The following is a 23,438-nucleotide window of genomic DNA, read 5'->3' as shown; positions in this document are numbered from 1 at the left end:
TATTATTAGTAGTAGTAGTATTAATATTATTATTAAATAATTAGTATTGATATTATTATCATTACCTAATAATAATAACAATAATAATAATAATTACTATTATTATTATTAAGTAATGACAATAATATCAATACTAATTGTTTAGTAATAATAACAATAATAATGACAATTATAATAATGATTAATATTAATGATATTAATAATAATGTCACTAATACTTATTTAGTAATTTTAATAACAATGATAATGATGGCAATGATAATTATGTATTATTAATATTATTTTAATAATAATACTATGTCAGTAAGAATTATTGTGTTTGATCACTTTAAACTCGATGATAATGATAGAAACAATGTATATTCATAAATAGATGAATGCAAAAGTATATTTGAATGACCTGCAATGCGCTTAAACGACCGGCAGATGGCAGCAACGAGCCTGAATCTCCGCTCACAAGCTACATGTGTATGAACAACAAAAGAGCAGGAGCCTTGTAGGCGGCCCCTTTAAGCAGAGTTGCATCGCATGGTTAGAATGAAGTGGGGATCTGCTCCGGTCCGAGCAGGAGACAGGAGGGATAAACACAGGACGCCACAAACTTCTCTCCAACAAGCCAGCTAAAAGCAGCGGGCGGACCGGGCATCCCCTCCTGTGATCCCTGCTCCTCCTGTGATCCCTGCTCCTCCTGTGATCCCTGCTCCTCCTGTGATCACCGCATCGGAAGCACTAAGTGCAGGAGCAGCGCAGAAGTTGAGGGCTCAGCCTGGAGTGCGGGACCTGAGGGATGGCAGGCTGCCCCAGGGATGTCCCCAGCAGCTCTCAGTCCCAGCAGTGCTGAGGGTCTCCACAGTCTGCTCCTTGGCTGAGGGTCTCCACAGTCTGCTCCTTGGCTGAGGGTCTCCACAGTCTGCTCCTTGGCTGAGGGTCTCCACACTCTGCTCCTTGGCTGAGGGTCTCCACTCTGCTCCTTGGCTGAGGGTCTCCACACTCTGCTCCTTGGCTGAGGGTCTCCACACTCTGCTCCCTGGCTGAGGGTCTCCACACTCTGCTCCTTGGCTGAGGGTCTCCACACTCTGCTCCTTGGCTGAGGGTCTCCACACTCTGCTCCTTGGCTGAGGGTATCCACTCTGCTCCTTGGCTGAGGGTCTCCACACTCTGCTCCTTGGCTGAGGGTCTCCACACTCTGCTCCTTGGCTGAGGGTCTCCACACTCTGCTCCTTGGCTGAGGGTCTCCACACTCTGCTCCTTGGCTGAGGGTCTCCACACTCTGCTCCTTGGCTGAGGGTCTCCACTCTGCTCCTTGGCTGAGGGTCTCCACCATCGCTGGGGGTCTCTGTACATCTGGTGGGATTCCAGGATCTGTGCCCCCCACACTGCCGCCGAGGACCCTCTCCCTCCTCAGCATCACTCCGGATCTTGCTTACATTAAGCTCACTGGATTTACAATTCTTGGGTGTATAAACCATATTTCCTGGGATTTCCTGGCATGAGCTCACATCTGCGAGTCCTGGGCGACCATGATTGCTGCACTTTCTTACTTTTGTCTGCTGTGTGGATCGGTCTCATCAGGTAGGACGGTTGGGGGTGTACTCTTTATTTCTGTCACTCCTTATATGTGTTTATAGACAGGGATCCATCATGGAAGCAGCAGTGTCACCATTCCCATCCAGGGGATGATGGAATTGGTTTACTGTCCTGGGCTGTACTTTGTTCTTTTCTCAAAGAGGTTCTGCAGCAGCCCTAGGATTGACAAATGACTTTCTCAGATCATTAAATTCACACCAGAGGGGAGGGAGAGCGGACAATTGACGAGCTAAAGCCTCCAAACTTTTAGCAAGGTGCCATGAATGGTACTCTCTCATGTTCCCTTAGTGTGATAATCCTATAATCAGCCTAATTACCTGCTCAGACCCGGGGGTCATTAATGAGATGATCCCACCCCAGTCAGGGGCACTGGGCATCCTCACCCACTGTGGGGACTTACCAAAACTAACCACAGCTCTGCTGTAGTGTATATATATGTATGTGTGTATATACTGTATATGTGGTTATGTATATTGGTGTGAGCGTATGTGTGTATATATATATTATATATAATATATATGTGTGTGTATGTATATATGCATACATATAGATGGATACCTAGACAGACAGACAAATCAATAAGTATATATACCCATGATACCAACTTGGTGATAATCAGAGCGGGTACTGGAGCTGATACTAAAGCGGGTACTGATGTGGGTACTGGAGCTGGTACTGGTGTGAGTACTGGAGCTGGTACTGATGTGGGTACTGGTGGTGATACTGAAGCGGGTTCTGGTGTGGGTACTGGAGCTGGTACTGGTGTGAGTACTGGAGCTGGTACTGATGTGGGTACTGGTGTGGGTACTGGAGCTGGTACTGGTGTGAGTACTGGAGCTGGTACTGGAGCTGGTACTGATGTGGGTACTGGAGATGGTACTGGTGTGGGTACTGGAGCTGGTACTGGAGCAGATACTGGAGCTGGTACTGGTGTGGGTACTGGAGCTGGTACTGATGTGGGTACTGGTGTGGGTACTGGAGCTGGTACTGGTGTGAGTACTGGAGCTGGTACTGGAGCTGGTACTGATGTGGGTACTGGAGATGGTACTGGTGTGGGTACTGGAGCTGGTACTGATGTGGGTACTGGAGATGGTACTGGTGTGGGTACTGGAGCTGGTACTGGAGCAGATACTGGAGCTGGTACTAGTGTGGGTACTGGAGCTGGTACTGATGTGGGTACTGATGTGGGTGCTGAAGCTGGTACTGGAGATGGTACTGGAGCTGGTACTGGATCAGATACTGGAGCTGGTACTGATGTGGGTACTGGAGCTGGTACTGATGTGGGTACTGATGTGGGTGCTGGAGCTGGTACTGGAGATGGTACTGGAGCTGGTACTGGATCAGATACTGGAGCTGGTACTGATGTGGGTACTGGAGCTGGTACTGATGTGGGTACTGGAGCTGGTACTGGAGCTGGTACTGATGTGGGTACTGGAGCTGGTACTACAGCAGGTACTGGTGTGATGGACTTCTATGATTCTATGACTGTGAGGACCACGAGGAGCTGAGATGTTTCTGGCTTGAGGTCAGATGATTCGTTCTCTTACACATGTTAGAAATTAGTCTGATGATTACAGAAGATCGGGTTCAGTTAGGAGGAGTGATTGCCTTCTCTTCGGAGCAGGCCGCCTTGGAATAGTTGAAGAGATTTTTATTGTTTCTTTTTTTTGTTTTTTTGAGGGGTGGAGGAGAGGGGGGAACCTTGTAGCTAAGTGGTATCCAATAGAGGACCTGGACATGTCCTATTGTTATTCCAACAGCAGGGACAGGTTTTAAGCAACAAGCTCTCCCTCTGTAGTGTCTGTTGTAGCCCAAGGTTGTAATTAGAGCACATCTGAAGGGGGCAACAGGAAACCAACCCCCCACTCTGAAGTTTAGAGACAGATAGTACTTGGTGCAGAATGTGTTGAAAAAATAAAGGCTGAGGGTATGTTCCCTGAGTAACAATATGGGGAGTATACTGGGTGGTTTCCGTTCCCGTCTCAGTGTAAACTTTAAGAAGTAGGAAGAGTTTAGCATAGTTTAGTCCATGTTTTGGAATGATTTCGGACAGAACATCTTTTGGTTTTCTGGAGTTTCGAGCATTCTACTTCCAGCGTTAAATAATATATTGTGTGTTCTGGTTTGGAAAATCGTTGGCTTGTAGGGAGTTGGCTTCTTGGTACCTGGTGCCAAATTTTAAAGGGAACCTGTCACCCCAAAATGAAAGTTGAGCTAAGCCCACCGGCATCATGGGCTTATATACAACATTCTGTAATGCTGTAGATAAGCCCCCAATGTAACCTGAAAGATGAGAAAAAGATTATACTCACCTGGGGGGGGCGGTCCCGCTGCGGTCCAGTCCGATGGGCGTCGCGGTCCTGTCCGGGGCCTCCTATCTTCATAGGATGACGTCCTCTTCTGGTCTTCACGCTGCGGCTCCGGCGCTGTTGAGGGCAGAGCAAAGTACTGCAGTGCGCAGGCGCTGGGCCTCAACAGGGCAGAAAAAGTACGCCTGCGCCGGAGCCGCAGTGTGAAGACAAGAAAAGGAGGTCATCCTATGAAGATGGGAAGTCCCGGACCGCGACGCCCATCGGATCAGAGCGCCCCCCCAGGGAGTATAATCTAACCTTCTCATGTTTCAGGATACATCGGAGGGGGGGGGGGCTTATCTACAGCATTACAGAATGCTGTAGATAAGCCCCTGATGCCGGTGGGCTTAGCTCATCTTCCATTTTTGGGGTGACAGGTTCCCTTTAAGGCTTCGTTCCCGCAATGAGGTTTTGGTGAGTTTTTCACTCTACTTATTTTCGAAAAAAATGCAGGTAACTAATTTTACTTAAAAATGGAGCAGAAAATGACCAAAATCTCATCATGGGAACGCAGCTCTAGATGGACAGATATATACTGTAGATGGAAAATAAAACTCCGACCGATATAATGAGATTTAGATGCTCAGAGTGTAAAGGTACCATCACACTGAACGATATCGCTAGCGATCCGTGACGTTGCAGCGTCCTGGATAGCGATCTCGTTGAGTTTGACAGGCAGCAGCGATCAGGATCCTGCTGTGACATCGTTGGTCGGAGCAGAAAGTCCAGAACTTTATTTCGTCGCTGGACTCCCGCAGACATCGCTGAATCGGCGTGTGTGACGCCAATTCAGCGATGTCTTCACTGGTAACCAGGGTAAACATCGGGTTACTAAGCGCAGGGCCGTGCTTAGTAACCCAATGTTTACCCCGGTTACCAGCATAAACGTAAAAAAAACAAACACTACATACTTACATTCCGGTGTCTGTCGCGTCCCCCGGCGCTGTGCTTCTCTGCACTGTGTAAGCGCCGGCCGGAAAGCAGAGCACAGAGGTGACGTCACCGCTGTGCTTTCCGGCTGGCGCTCACAGTCAGTGCAGAGAAGCAGAGCGCCGGGGGACAAGACACCGGCAGGTGTAAGTATGCAGTGTTTTTTTTTTACGTTTACACTGGTAACCAGGGTAAACATTGGGTTACTAAGCACGGCCCTGCGCTTAGTAATCCGATGTTTACCCTGGTTACCAGGGGACTTTGCATAGTTGGTCGCTGGAGAGCTGTCTGTGTGACAGCTCTCCAGCGACCACACAGCGACGCTGCAGCGATCGGGATCGTTGACTAGATCGCTGCAGCGTCGCTAAATGTGACGGTACCTTAAGACTTGTAATAGCAGAACTTCCATCCTCACCACCCGAATGGCCACCAAATTCACCTAATTTAGTGCAATTATCTATTCTAAATATTTTATTTGGAGATTTTATGTTTGGTATAATAATATGTCATATAATTGAGCACAATTTTGTGGCATTAAGTAGACGAATGACCATCTAGGAGAAGCCAAGGGTTTATAATTGAGTGGAAAGTTGGCCTTCCTGCAGATCCTACTTGGCAGTGCAGAATATTCCGCCGTGTGATATGTTATATCTACTGTGTTTGTGTATATCACTGTAGCTATGGGTCCCCAGTTTTGAGATATTTTCGTGATCTGGACCCGGTCACATTGTATCTTCTCATCAAGGTTCTCTTTGCAGGCTGATATTGTCCTCCTCTTATGGGACAGGGCATTCATGTATATGAATATCTTAATAATCACCCATTATATACTGTCCCATATTCCACAGCACTGTACAGACTGTGCTCAGCCACATAAGTTAATATATTTTTTTTTTTTTGCTGTTAATGTAATAAAAAATGTATTTCCCTAAGGTTAAAATTTTTTTGGTGAGTTTTTAACCCATTACTTGCCAAATTTGCAATTTTCATTTTTTTTTTTTTTTAATGACAGATTTTTAATGATTTGGGTCCTGACTCCTAATCAATCAGAAACATAATTTGCAAAATTTTTACAAGTACGGATTTCTCAGAAAAGGGCGTCCCAACATTCAATTAAGAATGACAATGACATGATTTCCTATTTTGAAAACATTCATTTTACAAACACAACACAAAAAATTGGACCTAATTATAAAAATTATAAAATCTTAGTTGATAGAAGCTAAAGATTAGGCGTCCCAAAAAAAGGACATTGGTAGATAATTGGTAGACACCGCTTCCTATCAGCCTAGGGGTCATAGCGTTGCATCTCCGAAACCCCCTCCTCCCAGACCCCGTCCCGCAGTATTTCCTGACTCCTGCCCCCACCGCCCCCGAGTAAGCTACATTCGGACTATAAAACGCACCCCCATTTTTGGGAGGGAAAAAAGTGCGTCTTATAGTCGAAAAACTACGGTATTTCTTTCTGATCCAAGTCACTAATCAAAATGATCCATACAAGTTTAGGGATCCATGACAGTCAAAGGCAGCACAGGGAAGGCATGAAGTCTGCGTGCCTTAATCTTGTACTGGAGAGAAGTTTAATAATTTCTTTATTTTCCCAACGCTGGCCAAACACTGCACCACCAGGGTGACACCGAAGATTGAACTTTTTTGTCTTCCTCCTATTGGAATGTGCAATTAAGGAACCTTAGAGAAATAAATAACTTTTTCTTACTTGTATCTCCTGCTCTCCAGCTAATTTATGGCCCTGGATTATCAGCTTCAAAAGAATTGGATCACTCTCTGTGTTAAAGTTTATTTGCATGTTTAAAGGCAATTGTCAGGGTGATGTATGGAGGAAGGGAAGATTTGGGGGCAGATAAGGGATTTAGGGGCCATTAGTTTGTGTTTGAATTTGGGTTTCTGACTGCTGAATGTTATCAGGACGTCTGTGCTTGTGTGGATAGATCAGTGTTTGCTCTCCATGCTTGCAACAGGAAAAGGTCATTCACTGACAAAGGGTGCATGTCATCTGTAAGGCCACTGGTGCTGTAGAACTAATAGTATCAGCATGCCCTAGAGAGCACCATGCTTATCTGTATTTGTAGTTCTAAGATGACCCAAGCAGCGGTATAGCTTTGGAGGACGCTCCCGTAGCCGCCACATCCGGGCCTTGGTTGCTGAGAAAATCAAAGACAGGTACAAATAATAGATTTTGGGGGAACAGGGGTTTCAGGTTTTCCTTCTTGCTGAAGTCATTCGGGCCAAAATAAAAACTGAAGAACTTCAAAGCCTACTTGGAACTGTAGATCTTCAGGGTTTGTGGGTGACAGATTGGTTTGCCTGGTTGTCTTATAACACTAGCATCAGCCTGAATCTGTGACCTGATTTCCAGAAACCCTAAAGCCGAACCCCAATATACATGCAGCTTGGCCAAGTATGACGTATCAATAGGAAAATGGGAACAGGCTGCTGGCAGACACACCTAGAAGTGACTTATCTGTTGGGATAACATAGAATTCCAGAGGATGGGGAATATTCAGGAGAAATCTTGGAGGCGGTTGTGTGAGGAACGAATAAGGCTATGTTCACATTTGCGTTGTTGGGCGCAGCATCGTCGACGCATACCGACGCATGAGTCATGCGCCCCTATCTTTAACATGAGGGGCGCATGGACATGCGCCGGTATGCGTTGTATTGCGTTTTACGACGCATGTGTCATATTGACGCACAGACAGGGCGCAGAGGACGCCACTTGTAGCGTTTTCCCTGCGCCGAAATTCCTGCTCTGTGTGATCTTATGACAACGCATGCGTCGCAAAATGCTGCGTTGTGTACATGCGTTGTTGGTTGCGTTGCCGACGCTGCACCCAACAACGCAAATGTGAATGTTACCTAAGTGTGGATGGGAGTAAGAGGTCTTGGGAGGATCGAAGATTATGTGAGGGAAGATATTGGGAGATTAGTTCAGAGATATAGGTTTTGGATGGCTTTGTAGATCAGTGTTAGTAGTTTGAACTGGATTCGTTGCGGAATTGGGAGCCAGTGGAGGGATTTGCAGAGGGGAGAAACAGGGGAGTAGGGAGGAGAGAGGTGGATTAGCTGGGCAGCAGAGTTGAGGACAGACTGCAGTGGTGCAAGAGAGTTAGCGGGGAGGCCACAGAGGAGGGTGTTGCAGTAATCGAGGCTGGAATTGATGAGGGAATGCTCAAGAGTTTCAGTAGACTGAGGGCTGAGAAAGGGATGGATTCTGGCAATATTTTTGAATTGGAGACGACAGCAGGTGGCAAGAGTTTGGACGTGTGGTTTGAAGGACAGGGCAGAGTCAAGAGTTACTCCTAGGCAGCGTATTTCAGGTGTGGGAGAGAGCATGATGCCACTTACCATAATAGATAGATCGAGTAGGGGAGATACACGAGATGGAGGAAAGATGATGAGTTCGGTTTTGTCTACATTGAGTTTTAGGAAGCGAGAGGTGAAGAAGGAGGATATGGCTGATAGACACTACGGGATTCTGGACAGCAGAGAGGTGACATCTGGGCCAGAGAGGAAGCCATGGGACTATATGAGTTGTCCTAGGCCAAGGGTATAGATTGGAAAAAGTAGGGGCCCCAGGACAGAGCCTTGAGGGACACCAGCAGAGAGAGGGCAGGATGAGGAGGTAGTGTGGGAGTAGGAAACACTAAATGTGCGGTCAGAAAGGTTTCAGGCAATCTAGGACAGGGCAAGGTCTTTGATGCCAAAGGAAGAAAGAATCTGTAGCAGTAGGCAGTGATCGACTGTGTTGAGGGCAAAGGACAGGTCGAGAAGGAGGAGGATGGAGAACTGTCTGTTAGCTTTGGATGTGAGTAGGTCATTAGTAATTTTGGTTAGGGCAGTTTCAGTGGAGTGGTGGGGACTGAAGCCAGATTGGAGGTTGTCAAGGAGAGAGTTAGATGAGAGGTGGGAGGAAAGTTGACCATGGACATGCTGCTCAAGGAGTTTTGAAGCAAACGGATGCAGTGATATGGGGCGTAACTTTACTGCTAGAATTTAGATACCCCAGGTGAGGTTTTGTCCTTCATTTTTGGAGAAGCTGAGAAATAACTGATATGCCCGATACTTGTAAATGGCAGATCTGCGAATTTAGGGCTCAAGTAGCAACTTCTAAATAAAACTTTTTGTGCACATACACTAAAAAGGCTGTCCTATTGTAAGACAACAATTGCTGCCAGAGTTGTAATGGTGACTAGGGTTGAGCGAAACGGATCGGACAAATTCAAAAATCGCCGACTTTTGGCAAAGTCGGGTTTCATGAAACCCGATCCTAGTGTGTAATCGGCCATGAGGTCGGCGATCTGCGCGCAAAAGTCGTGTTTCATATGACGCTTTCAGCACCATTTTTCAGCCAATAAAGGAGGACGCAGAGTGTGGGCAGCATGATGACATAGGTCTCGGTCCCCACCATCTTAGAGAAGGGCATGACAGTGATTGGCTTGCTTTCTGAGGCGTCACAGGGGCTATAAAGGGGCGTGCACGCCGGCCGCCAACTTACTTCTGCCAATCTTAGCATAGGGAGAGGTTGCTGCAGCTTCATCAGAAGAAGAGATATAGTTAGGGAGGGAAGATTAACCCCGAAATTGTTTGCAGGGACAGTGTAGGCTATATTTTTGTGCATCAGCACTGTAGCTTATTAGGCTGCCCTATAAGGCTCCCTGATAGCTGCATTGCCGTTTGCACGCTGCTGTGCAAACCAACTACTTTTTTAAAAGCAAAAATCCTGTTGCTCCTTTCTGCACAGTTATCTTGTTTATTTGTCCACACTTTTGTGTGCAGCAGTGCTTTTTATTGCTGCCATACTTCTCCTGAGATCATTGTAGGGAGATTGAAATCGTACTACAGTCCTTGTATTTTTTCATATATCTTCCAGCCACTTTCTTCCACTAACATAGTGTTGTTATATACACTGGGCCTGAGTTTTGGTTCAGTCTCCCACCCAAAAAAGTGAGATTCAAATTCTCACAAAGTGGATATACTTCTGTCCTGTTAGTTTGTTGTATATCAGCCAGCCACTTCCTGCCACTTACATTGTGTTGTTTTATGCACAGGGCCTGAGTTTTGGTTCTATCACCCAAAAAAAGGGAGATTTAAATTCTCAACGAGTTTATATACACCTTCTACCATGTTTTACAGTACCATATAACGGTTGTTATTTTGGTTAGATTTTGCAAAAAATGAGAAAGTCTGGTGGAAGAGCCTGTGGGCGGTGGTTGCCAGCTGGTACTGATGGTGGTGGTGGTGCATCTGGTGTTAGTGGCAAAAGCACAATAGCACCTAAGGTTGGACGTCAAATTATTTTGCCCCACCTTCCCCTGCTGACACGTAGCTTGCCGGAAAAATGTCTTGCTTTTGGCCTCCTCTTACTTACTTCTCCAATTCCTCCATTTGCAGCTGCTGAATGTCAGCCATAGGCCATTTTTATACCTCCCTAATTGGGCTGACTCCCCCCACAGGGCTGTGGTCACCACCTGGCGCAAGCACCCGTGCGAGTGCCGTTTGTCTGGACAGGTGGGTGTGCCCACTCTTGGGCGACGGCACTGGCACAGGGTCCCTCATAGTACAATGTAGTGTCTCTGATGGTGGTGGTGCACAACCAACGTCAGACACACCGTCGTAATATGAGGGGCCCTGTACCAGTACCACTGCCCACGAGAGAGTGTTCCCCCCAGCTCGAACAGTGCTCTACCACTTGCAATACTTACCTCTCCCTGCTCCACCACTGTGTAGTCTATGCTGATAAATCCTTCAATGGCACTGCCAATACAAATTTGTTGAAATGATAGATGATAGTTAAAATAGATAGGGGCCCTGGCCTCCATTTAGACCAGTTAATACTTTGTGCCTACTACCACTGTCTGCTACTCAGCAGAGGAGCCCACTTCTGTACCTAGCTATGCCACCTGTTTAGTCCTGTTACCAATTTTGAACTGCATTTAATAATAATCTTTATTTTTATATAGCGCTAACATATTCCGCAGCGCTTTACAGTTTGCACACATTATCATCACTGTCCCCGATTGGGCTCACAATCTAGAATTCCTATCAGTATGTCTTTGGAATGTGGGAGGAAACCGGAGTGCCCGGAGGAAACCCACGCAAACACGGAGAGAACATACAAACTCTTTGCAGATGTTGTCCTGGGTGGGACTAGAACCCATTTAGCCTACTTTATTAATTGGGCCTACTAACTGTGTCTGCCACTCATTACAGTTGTCCCCCACTTAACAAAGCAATGCCGCCCGTTTAGTCCTGTTACCAATTTTGAACTGCATTTAGCCTACTTTATTAATTGGGCCTACTAACTGTGTCTGCCACTCATTACAGTTGTCCCCCACTTAACAAAGCAATGCCGCCCGTTTAGTCCTGTTACCAATTTTGAATTGCACTTAGCCTACTTTATTAATTGGGCTATATCTGTGTCTGCCACTCATTACAGTTGTCCTCCACTGAACAAAGCAATGCCGCCAGATTAGTCCTGTTACCAATTTTAAACTGCATTTAGCCTACTTTATTATTTGGGCCTATATCTGTGTTTCCTCCTCATCCTGCCCATTGCCCAGCCACTGCTAGATGAGTCTGCTGGTACATTGACCCAGACCACTACATTCCCCTTGCACTCTACACAGCCTGAATCTGACCCTGCTGAAAGTCAGGTTCCCCTTCCCGCATACTATACCACCTTACAAGGGGGCAAAGAGGAAGGTGCAGAAGAAAGTGCAGGTTCCTTCATCAGGTGGGGGGCATACTTGTTGGTGATGTCACTGGCACAGGACCCCTCATAGTATGCAAAGGTGTCTCTGCCAGTGGGACGCGCCACCTGCCATCAAACACACCACCGTACTATGAGGGGCCCTGTGCCGGTGCCAACGAGTGGGACCCCCTGCTTGCTCTGGATCACAGCACTTGCAAAGTTGAAATACTTACCTCTCCCTGCTCCACCGAAGTGACGTATTCGGCGTTTCCTGGGCCCACGAAAATCTTGAGGCAGCCCTACCCCCCCACAACCTTAGCCAAATGACCCCCAGTTTTCAATGCCTAACTATTATTATAAAGTAAACTAAGATTGACAAGCTTAAGTAATAAGAATTGATGTTTTTGGCATTAAAATGGGCACTTTGATTCCCCATTGACTTGCATTGGGTTTCGTGTTTCAGTCGGCCCCCGACTTTTCGCAATAATCGGCCGATTTCACCCGACCCGACTTTTGACAAAGTTGGGTTTCGCGAAACCCGACTCGATCCGAAAAAAGTAAAAGTCGCTCAACTGTAATGGTGACTATGTGGACTGAAGTTCTTCTCTCATTCTAGGACACGGTTGAGTAGAATATAAGTATAGATGAGCATATGTAGGAGCTCAGATCACGTAAGACCTCGCTTACTTTGGTCATGTATGTTCCATTGATGGAGACGTTATCAAATATTTTTTTTCTAATTTATGCAGTTATTCTCATCTCTGTTCCCTTTCTACAAATCCTTTGGCAACACATGAGGCTTAATGTACACATGCACTGCTTATTGTCTGCTTTCAATGCCATCTATTTATACACAATGTTGAAGGACACACAAGAAAAACATTTTTTTTCTCTCACGCAGATGGAATTGTAGCATGGTGTGGCATCATTTCAGGAATGTGATATGACTCCGAGGGCAGGTATTGCGGACTTTCAGAAAGCCAGGCTATTTGGAACAAGGACAATGTTCTCATTTCATGCTGAGATTTATTTATTTTGTATTGATACACACATCGGGCGCTCTGCAGATTGAGGAGACTTCTAAAGGTCTTCAACACTTTAACTTTTAAAGATCATGGCCACTTTTCTATATATGTAATAGAAGTCGCTAAAACATGGAAATGAGATGAGGTTCATAAATACATCTAGAATAGTGGTAGCAATAATGAAAAAATCTTCCTGTTCTTTGCAATTTTTTTCATTTTTGCTTCTAAATATCCTCTACATTGAAATGCCGAGCATTAATTTGTTGTCAACGGTTATTGAAGAGAAGGTCTCTGCCCGAGATGTTTTATCTATCCAGAAAACAAAAGGATTGGGAATTGGAATTGCAGTTGCCCGATCCTTGTCTTCTACACAATAAACCCCAGAATAATATATGTCACCGACGCGTTTCTATCTCAATAATGAGATGTCATCAGGGGAGTGTTTCTCGTATACGGGACGTAAGAGAAAAAGAGGCATAATTCTTCCAAGAAAGATTGCCTCCATCCTAGTAAAGTGCTGAGTGACAAAAAGAGATATGTGTGATTCTGAATATACGGTAGATATCATAGTTATTCATGGTAGTTTAATATGTACATTATTATTATTATTAATGTAGTTCTAATAATATGTTTCACTGTTTTCATTACAAAAAGCTATTAATATAGGCAAAGAGTTTTAGATAAAGTTGTAAACCTTCTTTTCTCTGAGATCTGCCCCATTTTTCCGGACTGCAGTTGCCGTGTATTTTTGTACACAGTTGGCATAATAAGGAACACATACGCTTCTTCCCAAGTGTTCATTAATTTGTAACATTATCTTGTCCCCGTGCTTGAACTTCACACTGAAATTGGGGCTATAGCTCATGAAACCACCTGTCAAAATGTCAACTGAAAAGAAAAGCCACCCATAGAATGTGCAAAAATATTTCTCAGCTTATCTCCAAGGTATTTAAGAATCCAAGCATGAAGTGTTGATTGGTATATTTTTGGGCAGATTCGGTCATTAATCAGCATAGTTTTTTTTTTTCATTAGGAATTTCCGAGTAGTAATCTTCGGGCCATTGTTAGAAAAGTATGATCTGTAATTAGTTCAGGTTGCATGTCCAAACTTTCTGCTGTATGAACAGTATACACAGGGATGGTCATATTTGGAGCAGTTTCATATTTGAATCTCCTTGCAAGGAAGCCTAAAACCATTCATCAAGACCGGCGGTGTTCATGTGCTGGAGTCAGACGCTCCGGATTCATTAAAGGAGCTGTCTGGTCCACGTTGATAAGTCTGCAGTCACTCTGTGTGACTGCAGACTTATGAATCCCCCTCAGTGCACACACTGTGCCCTGCGGGGATTCGTTTGTTTCAGACACGGGACCGGAGGGTCTGTACATACCTCCAGCCATGGGGCAGCCTTGCTCCATACACTTGTATTGAGCCGCGCTCCATCTAGTGACGCTGCCGGCCAGTGGGCATATCCGACTAGAGGGCGCACTCACTAGTGTTTGGAGAGCAAGGCCATGCCCACTGGCCGGGGGTATGAATAAGTCATACATACTCTTCTGTCCCGGGTCTGAAACTGGTGAATCCCACGCCACGCAAAGTGCATGTGCTGGGGGGATTCATAAGTCTGTGGTCACACAGTGACTGCAGACTTATCGGTTTTGATCGGACAACCTCCTTAAGAGGCACCTCTTAATGAATCTTGTGCGTCTGAAAAGTAGCATATGCCTCCATGTCTGCCTCAGACCAAATCTTGCTTTAGTTGGGGACTGGAGTAAGATTTGTGGCGTTAGGAACACACTACTTTGTCGGAACTGGGCAAAAATGGCGTATAAATGCAAAAAGTCACAGAACACTTTTGGCAAAGCCTCTAGTTGCACAAAAATATTGCAACTTTTCAAAGCTGTTATCTCCAGAATTCTGGAGTAAAGCTTTGATGGATTGGGCCCTGTGATTGCGAAAATTGATCTGTTGCTAGTATAAGAATTATACGTTTTCTACGGCGGTGAAAGCTATTTTTTATGGACACCATTTACATTGGTATAACATAAGATCAGTTCTAAAATTTGTACCTCATTTGTAAAATGGCTCATTAGTATCTTTCAATGGGCCAATCTTAACTTCCAAGTGTAACAGTCACTTGCTCACATTACAATCTGGGAATTGGTTAATTCGAGGTTTCGCTTATTTCCCAATCCATTGACTTTTCGAAGACGTTAGGTGATTGATTCAGTATTTTTTGTGATACATTTTTCAACATTTTATTTAAACATTCATCCTTTACATTTTACTGAATTTAGTCTATCAGTCAGTTCAATCTTCCATCCTAACAAGTGAATAGCAAGAGAAGAGAAGATGGTCAAATTTAGACAACTCTGAAAAATTCACATTTATGAATCCTATGTATTATTCTTGTGCCGTCAACTTTTTCCAAATTATTATCTACATCTACAAGCATAAGGCCAAAACAAAACAAGTCAAAGGTCATGGTATGTGTTGAAGGCAGTAATGGTGGAGGTCATGGTGTAAATGACAATGTAGTGGCCACAGCAACAGAAGCCAATTAGTGCAAGTTTGCCATAGCTGCGATGTAACCCGAAGAGGAAGTGAATTAACATGTAGACGCACATGACTGTATATATACTCCTTATATGTGGAGGTTCATTAGTGACTAGATTATCTTTCAGCTCTTCCATCACATATATCACATGTGACAAACAGGAGCAATGTCATTCTTGACGTCCGCTATACCCATAGTTAAGCTTCTGTTAGGCCACCTTTTAGTTCCTTATGTCCAGTAGGTCAGTCTTACCATTTGCACACTGGTCTTCATATCAACCAATCACACCTCAGTTTTTATTTGACGTTGTAGAAAAATTGTCCATAACCTGGATTATGAGTAATTTCCATGAAAATAAATTCCAGAGTTGCGATATTGCAAAGCTTAGCAGTACTCACCTTTCACTCTTCCAGTGCTCAAATCTTTGCTGAAAAGTTACAGCACTGACATCAAGAAGACAACGCATGTGACCGCTTCCACCGATCACTGGGCACAACTGCCTGTGCCATCCACATCAGCACCACTGCTGGAGCCAGTGATTGGCTGAAACACTCATGCGCGCTGTGGTCATGATGTCACTGCTGCAGTCCATCAACAAAGATTGGAGCATCGGCTGAGGAGCAAGTTAGGAATGTCTGGTGTGGTCCCTGACTGCCTGCTTTGGGTCTATCTCTTAAGGTACCGTCACACTCAGCGACGCTGCAGCGATATAGACAACGAGCCGATCGCTGGATCGTCGCTGTTTAGGTCGCTGTAGAGACGTCAAACACAGCAGCTCCAGAACGATGCAGGAGCGATCCAGTGACGTAACGGCGACTCAATTATCGTTCTCGCTGATTGTTAGCTCCATGTAAAACATTGCTGGCATCATTGCTTTTGATGTCAAACATGACCATACACGCCGACCTGACAACGAAATAAAGTTCTGTCCTTCTAGCTCCGACCAGCGATGGCACAGCGGGATCCTGATCGCTGCTGCGTGTCAAACACAACAAGATCGCTATTCAGGACGCTGCAACGTCACGGATCGTTGTCGTTCTCGTTGCAAAGTTGCTGAGTGTGACGGTACCTTTACTGTGTGACATACCTGGTAATGTTTGCTCTTGATGTGCTCAGTATGGTGTTGATTCTGCATTCCCGATGTGGTCGGTGGCATATTTTTATCTTTGTGAATCTATTCCTTCCCATACTGACTGTCATTATAGCATCTAAATATTTATATCTATTATTTATTTTTTGTTTACCTGTACTTAAAGGGAACCTGTCACCAGAAAAAAAATGCTACTTGCCTGCAGATATAGGGTAATATGCAGGTTAACTAAACTGTTATTAAACTGCCCGTGCTCGCACTCAGCCGCAAGCTGCAGGGAGAAAATGAACTTTGTTCTCCCTGGCAGCGTTCCGGTTTCAGTCACTGGTCTGGCGCCGGCACTGGTCTGTCACTGCTTCCTGACTGCCCCTGCTGTCAGTCATTGCCGGGGGCATGGTTACAGCCGCCGATCTCTATACTTAGAGCTGTGCTGTACCAGTGCCGCCCTCGAGACTGAAACTGGAAAGTTCATTTTCACCCCCAGCATTCGGCTAAGTGCGGGTTATCCCTATAATTGCTGGTTAATTTTTGTTTTTTCTTATGACATGTTCCCTTTAAGTGGTGCTTGGGTTTTTGCATTTTATGTGGCAGTGACTTTGTTATTCTGTGACTGTCACGGTACGTTTTATGCTTTCCAGGTGCATTTTCCTAATTCCTGACCCTGTGTTTGGCTAGCCATGTCAACATATATATTTTTATTCATTTTTAATGCTAAATTAAAAAAGCTATTATTTTTTTATATTTTTTATCAGTTAATAATACTGATCTTCTAAATATTACGTTGAACTATTGTCTATTTTGTCCCTTTATTTTCGAGTCATTCCTATTTCGTGTTCCTATCGTGCGGCCGTAAGAGCCAGACAAGCCGCGTAAGAAGCAGATCAACTATGTTGAGTTTGACACAAAAGTTTTCAAATTGATTCAGTTGTCCAAAAACATCTCCACGGGGACTCTCCTTTCATGAAAGTCGAAAATTAAATGTGCAAAAGTAATTGTCCATGTTCTAGTTAGTTGAGAACTGAAAAGAATATGCCAGGGGTGCATTAAAGAGGAATGCTATTGATTTAATATAAGTGACGAGAGCCCAGATGAGCAATTAAGTTATGGGAATGTAACACACCTGGTCCGCGGATGAATGAAGTTTGTGAAATCTCCAGTTTCATATCGTGCCTGGAGCACTAAATCGCATATCTATCACTTTTTAATGTAACTCTAGTAATATCCTTATATTGCTATTAATGGCTTCACACAAAAAATGAAAATTGGTAATGTCGAGTAACGGAAAGTATTTGAAAACTCGCTGCTCTGAAGTTAGCCATGTCATTGACGTGAAAAACTCTGCTTTTACATTTTTAGAGGTTTTTTTTTCCTTGTGAAATTTTCATTCATCTTTTTTTTTAAGTAATCCAGCTGTGATAAATAGTTCTTCCTCATGAACTTTTTGCTTTTAAACTTACCCCCATTCCTCACTCTGTAATATATTACACCACTTCATGAAACAGTCTACTTACTTTCGTAAATGATTTCTAAATGGGGTTTTCCTTTGCAGAAGACTTTTTTTTTTGTTAGGCAGGGAAATTTAGAAAATAACAAATCGAGGCGTACTCACCTTCTACTTTTTTGGAACCAGTGCACACTGCTCCAGTGGTCTTCACTAGCTCTAAAAGCAATTTCTGTGCCGTCCAAATGTTAACAGATCAGAGAAACATAAGATGACTTGCTCTTCTGGTCACCTGACCACTGCTGACAATCACAGGCTTCAGCAGTCCTTTCGACATCCAGAAAGTGCAGCCATCAATTCCAGAGTTGGTGCAGACCTTTCCCTGGATCCTTGGTGTTGACAGAAGGCAAGTATGCCTCCATTTTTTATTTTGGAAATATCCATTCCTAAAAAAAATAGTTTTCTTTCTTGGCCAAGCCCTTTAATGTATACCATGTTGGACTTTTATCTATATTCTCCAGTTGTAAATATTTACAGTAATTTTTCTAATTTTAACATCAAATTAAAACCCTGCTGTTGTCTTCGGTCTGGGGAGACCGATTTTGAACTTTGGTATTTTTGGGGGTGTTCAAGATGTGGTTCTGAAACTTGTGGTTGATTGACTTAAATGAGGATGGGTCGGTCCGCCACGGGTTTCAGAATATTGAAGTTCAAGGTCGGTCATTTTTGACCGAAGACAACAGCAGGGTTTAAAAAAAATAGAATTAACTTTAATCTGTCACTCCCTAAAAAAGATAGCGAAAAACAAAAACCACCTACGGTAACCTCTGAAAGAATAATGGAACAGTTGAACGTATGTTAAATATAGATGAAATGGTGAGCCATGACATTGTGCCGGATCAATCATGCAACATATCTCAACAGCAGCGAATGACAATCTTATGGGTTCAACAAAGGAATGATTATTCATAGCAAGGTCTTGATGACATTGCCAGAGCTGGAATATTCATCAGCATGGAAATTATGGAAATTATGGTGGGGGAGTAAGTCACAGAGAAGAGTGACCTGTTAGTCACAGACAGGAGGCCGGTGGTGGGAGGAGAAAGAAGGAGAGAGGCTGGAGACTTGTAAGTCCCTTGTACTTGTGAGCTCATTTGCATAAACATTTGCCAATGAAATTCTATAAAATGGACTTACAATACAAAGGTATAGATATAATCAATATTTCAGATTTCATAGGAATAATGCTAGATTAGGGTGTAAAATTCTGCTGACAGGTTCCCTTTAACGAATACCTAGTATATGTTTTCCGCAATCCATAGAATAGGAGATAACTTGTTGATTGCTTGTGGTTTGACCACTGTGACCCCCGCTGATCTAAACATCGGGGTTCTGCAAAGCTCCACCTTTATAAAGTAGTGTAGGTCGAGCATGCGCACCTCCACTCCGTTCATTGTCTAATGAGACCCCTTGAGATTGAATGGCGTGGAGGCGCACTTGCCCGACCTAGGCTCCAATCAGATAGGTTTCTGGAGAGCCCTGTTCTCAGGATAGATTGGAATCTCAAAGGTTGAACAAATCAATGTTATCCTCTAAACTAATTGTAGAAAATTAGTTATGTACTAAGTTCAACCCCTTAAATTTGAGGATGAATTTTAGCTCCCATGCCCTGCACACATATATTCGGCATTTTAGGTGCTATAAAAGTTTTAGATTATTTATTTACCCCTACTGACTAGTAGACATAACTTATAGGGAATGGGATGTGGATTAAAGTGTGCTACGTTGCACTAATACGTTTGGCGCAAATACTCATTCATAGTAAGCCAACCAGGAGGCACTATGTACTTAGACCTTGATAGTACCAACATGTGCTAAATGTATCTTCTAAGTGAAGTCACCGTAGTTTGATTCTAACTTTGGGACTTTTAGAAAATCTACTTATTTAGTATATTTATTAATTTTCTTTTTGTTAGTTTGTTGTTTTTTTTTCATTGCAATTAACACATAAAAACCACCATGAAATAAAAGAGCAAGAACTAGGAGGTGAGGAACACCCTCATGCTTTGTATGATGGGTTCAGAATAAGTGAATGGGAATTGTGGTCTCGAACAAACAAGTAAAATAATGCCACATGTTTCCATGGATTTAACGCTCCATTCACATTAGAGTAATGGTGGTTGAACCAGCCAATATTGGTGTGTTTAGAAGAAAGTCTAATGTGTTGATCCATTTGTTCTAAGCTTGTGCCATAGGAGTGTGGCAGCTGCTCTATCATTAAGAACACTGAATTACCATACTTGGCAGAGCGAGTACTCCTAATTATGGAGAAGTCAAACAAAATATGGTTGGCCAACCATTAATGTATCATAACGTAGTTGTCATATAAAAAGGTATCTTCCTGGATATCAGGCCGTCATGTCATTATATTCAAGAAAATCATCAGCATGGCAAATAACAGGGGACAATAAATTCAATTCAAGCACACAACAACATGAAGGGCCGACACTGATACTGTGTGACGATTTAGTAGATGCAACGTCCCTCCGTTTTCTGTCCAACTTTTCCTCTCTATTGACCATATGGTCTGGTACATTATGTATATTATCCACAAGGTCATCTGGTCTCAGTAATCTGAGAAAGCTCTGCTCATGGCACATGATAATCCCATTTAGCACTTATTGAAATTACAATATTAGACAAAACGGACATTTCTGTAATGGGTTCAAAGCTCAGTTATCTCTCAACCAAAAACCTAAGTGTAAGTGATCACTAGCGCCATCACTATAGGGAAAAAGTAGGGCCCTCCCGGAAGAAAGGTCCATGTAAATGTCATCGTGACTCAAAGGCACCACAGGATGACAGATCTGCTGAATCTAGACAAGGACATTTATTTTCACTGAGAGCAAGCAGAGATGGCCAGTACTTCAAAAGCCGATCATCAGGCCAAATCCACATCAAAAATTGGTTCTCGAGATGAGACATCCTCCCAGCTTTCCCAGGAACTGATAATCCAAACAAAAATGGAGAAATTTTCTCTATAAAGGTCATGACATGTCTTTTGACGGAAATACTTGCATTCCCTTTTAGAGATTATAGTATTTTGCTATAATACAACATTTTATTGGGTTCAGTAATGGTCAGTAATCCAGCAAATTGTCATCCGGGCGGCTGGCTTAAGGTCTGAATCTTCTAGGGCTGAATGATTTTTATATAGTGACATTATTTGGTTTTGTTTTTATTATTTTGCTTGCTAACATATTCTGCGGCACTGTACAGACACTGTCATCACTGTCCCCATTAGGGCTCTCAAGCTAAATTGCCTATCAGTATTTCTTTGGAGTTTGGGAGGAAAGCCATGCAAAGACGGGAAGAATATACAATCTCCTTGCAGATGTTGTAAAGGGTGGGATTTGAACCCCCGTGTTGAACTCAGGACCCCGTGCTAACTACTGAACCACAATTTTGCCCACAGGGTGCAAAGCAGGTCAATGACAAGCATCTTATACTTGCAATAGATGAGTCCCGTGCACCACTCTGTTGTCCATGCACACTTGGTGCAACTCTCCACAAGGTTGTAGTAATACAGAGAAATCCAGATGTCCTCCTTTTGGTAAATTCATTAGTTCAGAAAAATCACAACATTTCGGCTGTGCAGGACCCTTATCGATCCATAAAAAAAGAGATATGTGCATATCTCTCTTTTCTTATGGCTTGATAAAGAGCCCTGGGTGACCGAAACATTGTGATTTTTCTGTACTAATAAAGTTTACAAAAAGAAGAACGTCTGGTGCCCTGGTTCCTGGACATATCTTGCATCCTTTGTGACTGCTTGAGGCATAGTCAGATCCAGACTGGAGACTTAACTGAAGATCTATCAAAAGCGAGCAGCGCTGCGGTCTGGGTTCAAATCCCACCAAGGACAACATCTGCAAAGAGTTTGTATGTTCTCCCCGTGTTTGTGTGGGTTTCCTCCTGGTTCTCCGGTTTCCTCCCACATTCCAAAGACGTACTGATAGGGAATTTACATTGTGAGCCCTAATGGGGACAGTGCCGAATCGATAATGTCTGTAAAGTGCTGTGGAATTAATGGCGCTATATAAACAAAGTGTAATAATAACAACATGGGGGAACGGTTGTGCCAGAGTTTTGGCTTCCTGAAAAAAATATTTTTAGTAAAACAGAATGTTGAATAATAATTTCTAGCTTGTTACAATAGAAAGGCTACTCATTACCCATCCCAAACAGGAGCACAGAGTACAGTAAGTACGGGCTTCTGGCGGGCACCATTGTAGAAGCCCGAAGCTGCGTACACAACCCTCGCTTATTGTCTGAGTCTTTCAGCCAGTAATCCTAAAAACATTTCTTTAGCTTTGAAATTCTAATAAGACCTATAAAACGATCTCGGCATTATATTTTAGCCCGCTAGGACCCGTCGGCAGGGGTCACATAAGTGTACACGTTTAGCAGTCCTGTTTATTTTCGGAAGCAGCCATCCAGAGTTGAAGCCGCATCAGGAATGATTAAACGCTCATTATAGCCATTTTTCATGCAGTTTTCTGTGATACTCCAAATAAAGCCCCACATAAAAGCCCCCTTTCTGCATGATAGCGCACGCATTTATTCAGCTAAGTCTTTCATTCCGGCTCAGATTAAAATAAAAGCTTTCAGGCTCTGCGTTCCTCATCCCCATAACAGAAAGGCTTGAAATCCCTGTCTATGACACTCAAAGCAGAAACATTCAGAGGCTCCAAACACCAGGGAGCCCGAGCCAGAGAAAAGTCACACTGTACAGGGAACAGAAGTGCCGCCTCCCAGAAATCACATCTCAAAGTCATAATAATAATGATGGCCCCCGAAATCTGCAGTCACAGCCGGGCTACTGCTACATCACTTTATGCACTTGTAATCTTTTTTTTGAGTTATATACATTAGATAAACAAATTCTACAAGTTTACAGTACAGGTTTATTATATGAATATCTATATTTAATTATGTTATAAAGAACTGAACTATGTTTGATCTATCTATCTATTATCTATCTTTCTATCATCTGTCTAATATCTATCTAATATCTATCTATCATCTATCTAATATTTATCTATCCTCTGTCTGTCTAATATCTATCTATCTATTGTCTATCTATCTACTTATTATCTATCTAATATCTATCTATTATCTACTATATAATTGTCTAAGGGTCACTTCCGTCTGTCTGTCTGTCACGGATATTCATTGGTCGCGGCCTCTGTCTGTCATGGAATCCAAGTCGCTGATTGGTCTCGCCAGCTACCTGTCATGGCTGCCGTGACCAATCAGCGACGGCCACAGTCCGGCAGAAAAATGGCCGCTCCTTCCTCCCCGCAGTCAGTGCCCGCTCCGTACTCCCCTCCAGTCAGCGCTCACACAGGGTTAATGGCAGCGTTGACCGCGGTGTAACGCACTCGGTTAACGCTGCTATTAACCCTGTGTGACCAACTTTTTACTATTCATGCTGCTCATGCAGCATGAATAGTAAAAAGATCTAATGTTGAAAATAATAAAAAAAATAAAAAATAGTTACATACTCATCCTCCCTTGGCCCCCGGATCGAAGCTGCCGGTTACCGATGCTCCTCGCGACGCCCCGGTGACCGCTCCATGCATTGCGGTCTCGGGAGATGATAACGTGCGGTCTCGCGAGACCACTGCGTCATCATCTCGCGAGACCGCAATGCACTCTTCAGACCAGAGCGCGCGAGTAGCATT

The 23,438-nt window shown here is 43.7% G+C and overlaps 1 protein-coding gene across 6 annotated transcripts in view; it reads left to right on the top strand.

Annotated features, from left to right (window-relative positions):
• Positions 1-23,438, top strand: part of ROBO1 (roundabout guidance receptor 1) — a 1,753,811-nt gene that overhangs the window by 1,211,703 nt on the left and 518,670 nt on the right. For 2 of the 6 annotated variants that reach the window (XM_069760966.1, XM_069760969.1), the window contains exon 1: positions 545-1,572. The exons of 3 other annotated variants lie outside the window; for them this stretch is intronic. In XM_069760966.1, coding sequence (XP_069617067.1) covers positions 1,521-1,572 — 52 coding nt within the window. In that variant the 5' untranslated portion in view covers positions 545-1,520. Of the gene's footprint in view, positions 1-544; positions 1,573-23,438 lie in introns of those variants that run through there. One more of the 6 variants, XM_069760967.1, reaches the window with a different exon arrangement.

Source organism: Ranitomeya imitator, chromosome 3 (genome assembly GCF_032444005.1).
Source record: "Ranitomeya imitator isolate aRanImi1 chromosome 3, aRanImi1.pri, whole genome shotgun sequence".
Taxonomy (NCBI): domain Eukaryota; kingdom Metazoa; phylum Chordata; class Amphibia; order Anura; family Dendrobatidae; genus Ranitomeya; species Ranitomeya imitator.
The sequence above is the reverse complement of the archived record's forward strand: the minus strand, read 5'-3'. Positions and strand labels throughout refer to the sequence as shown.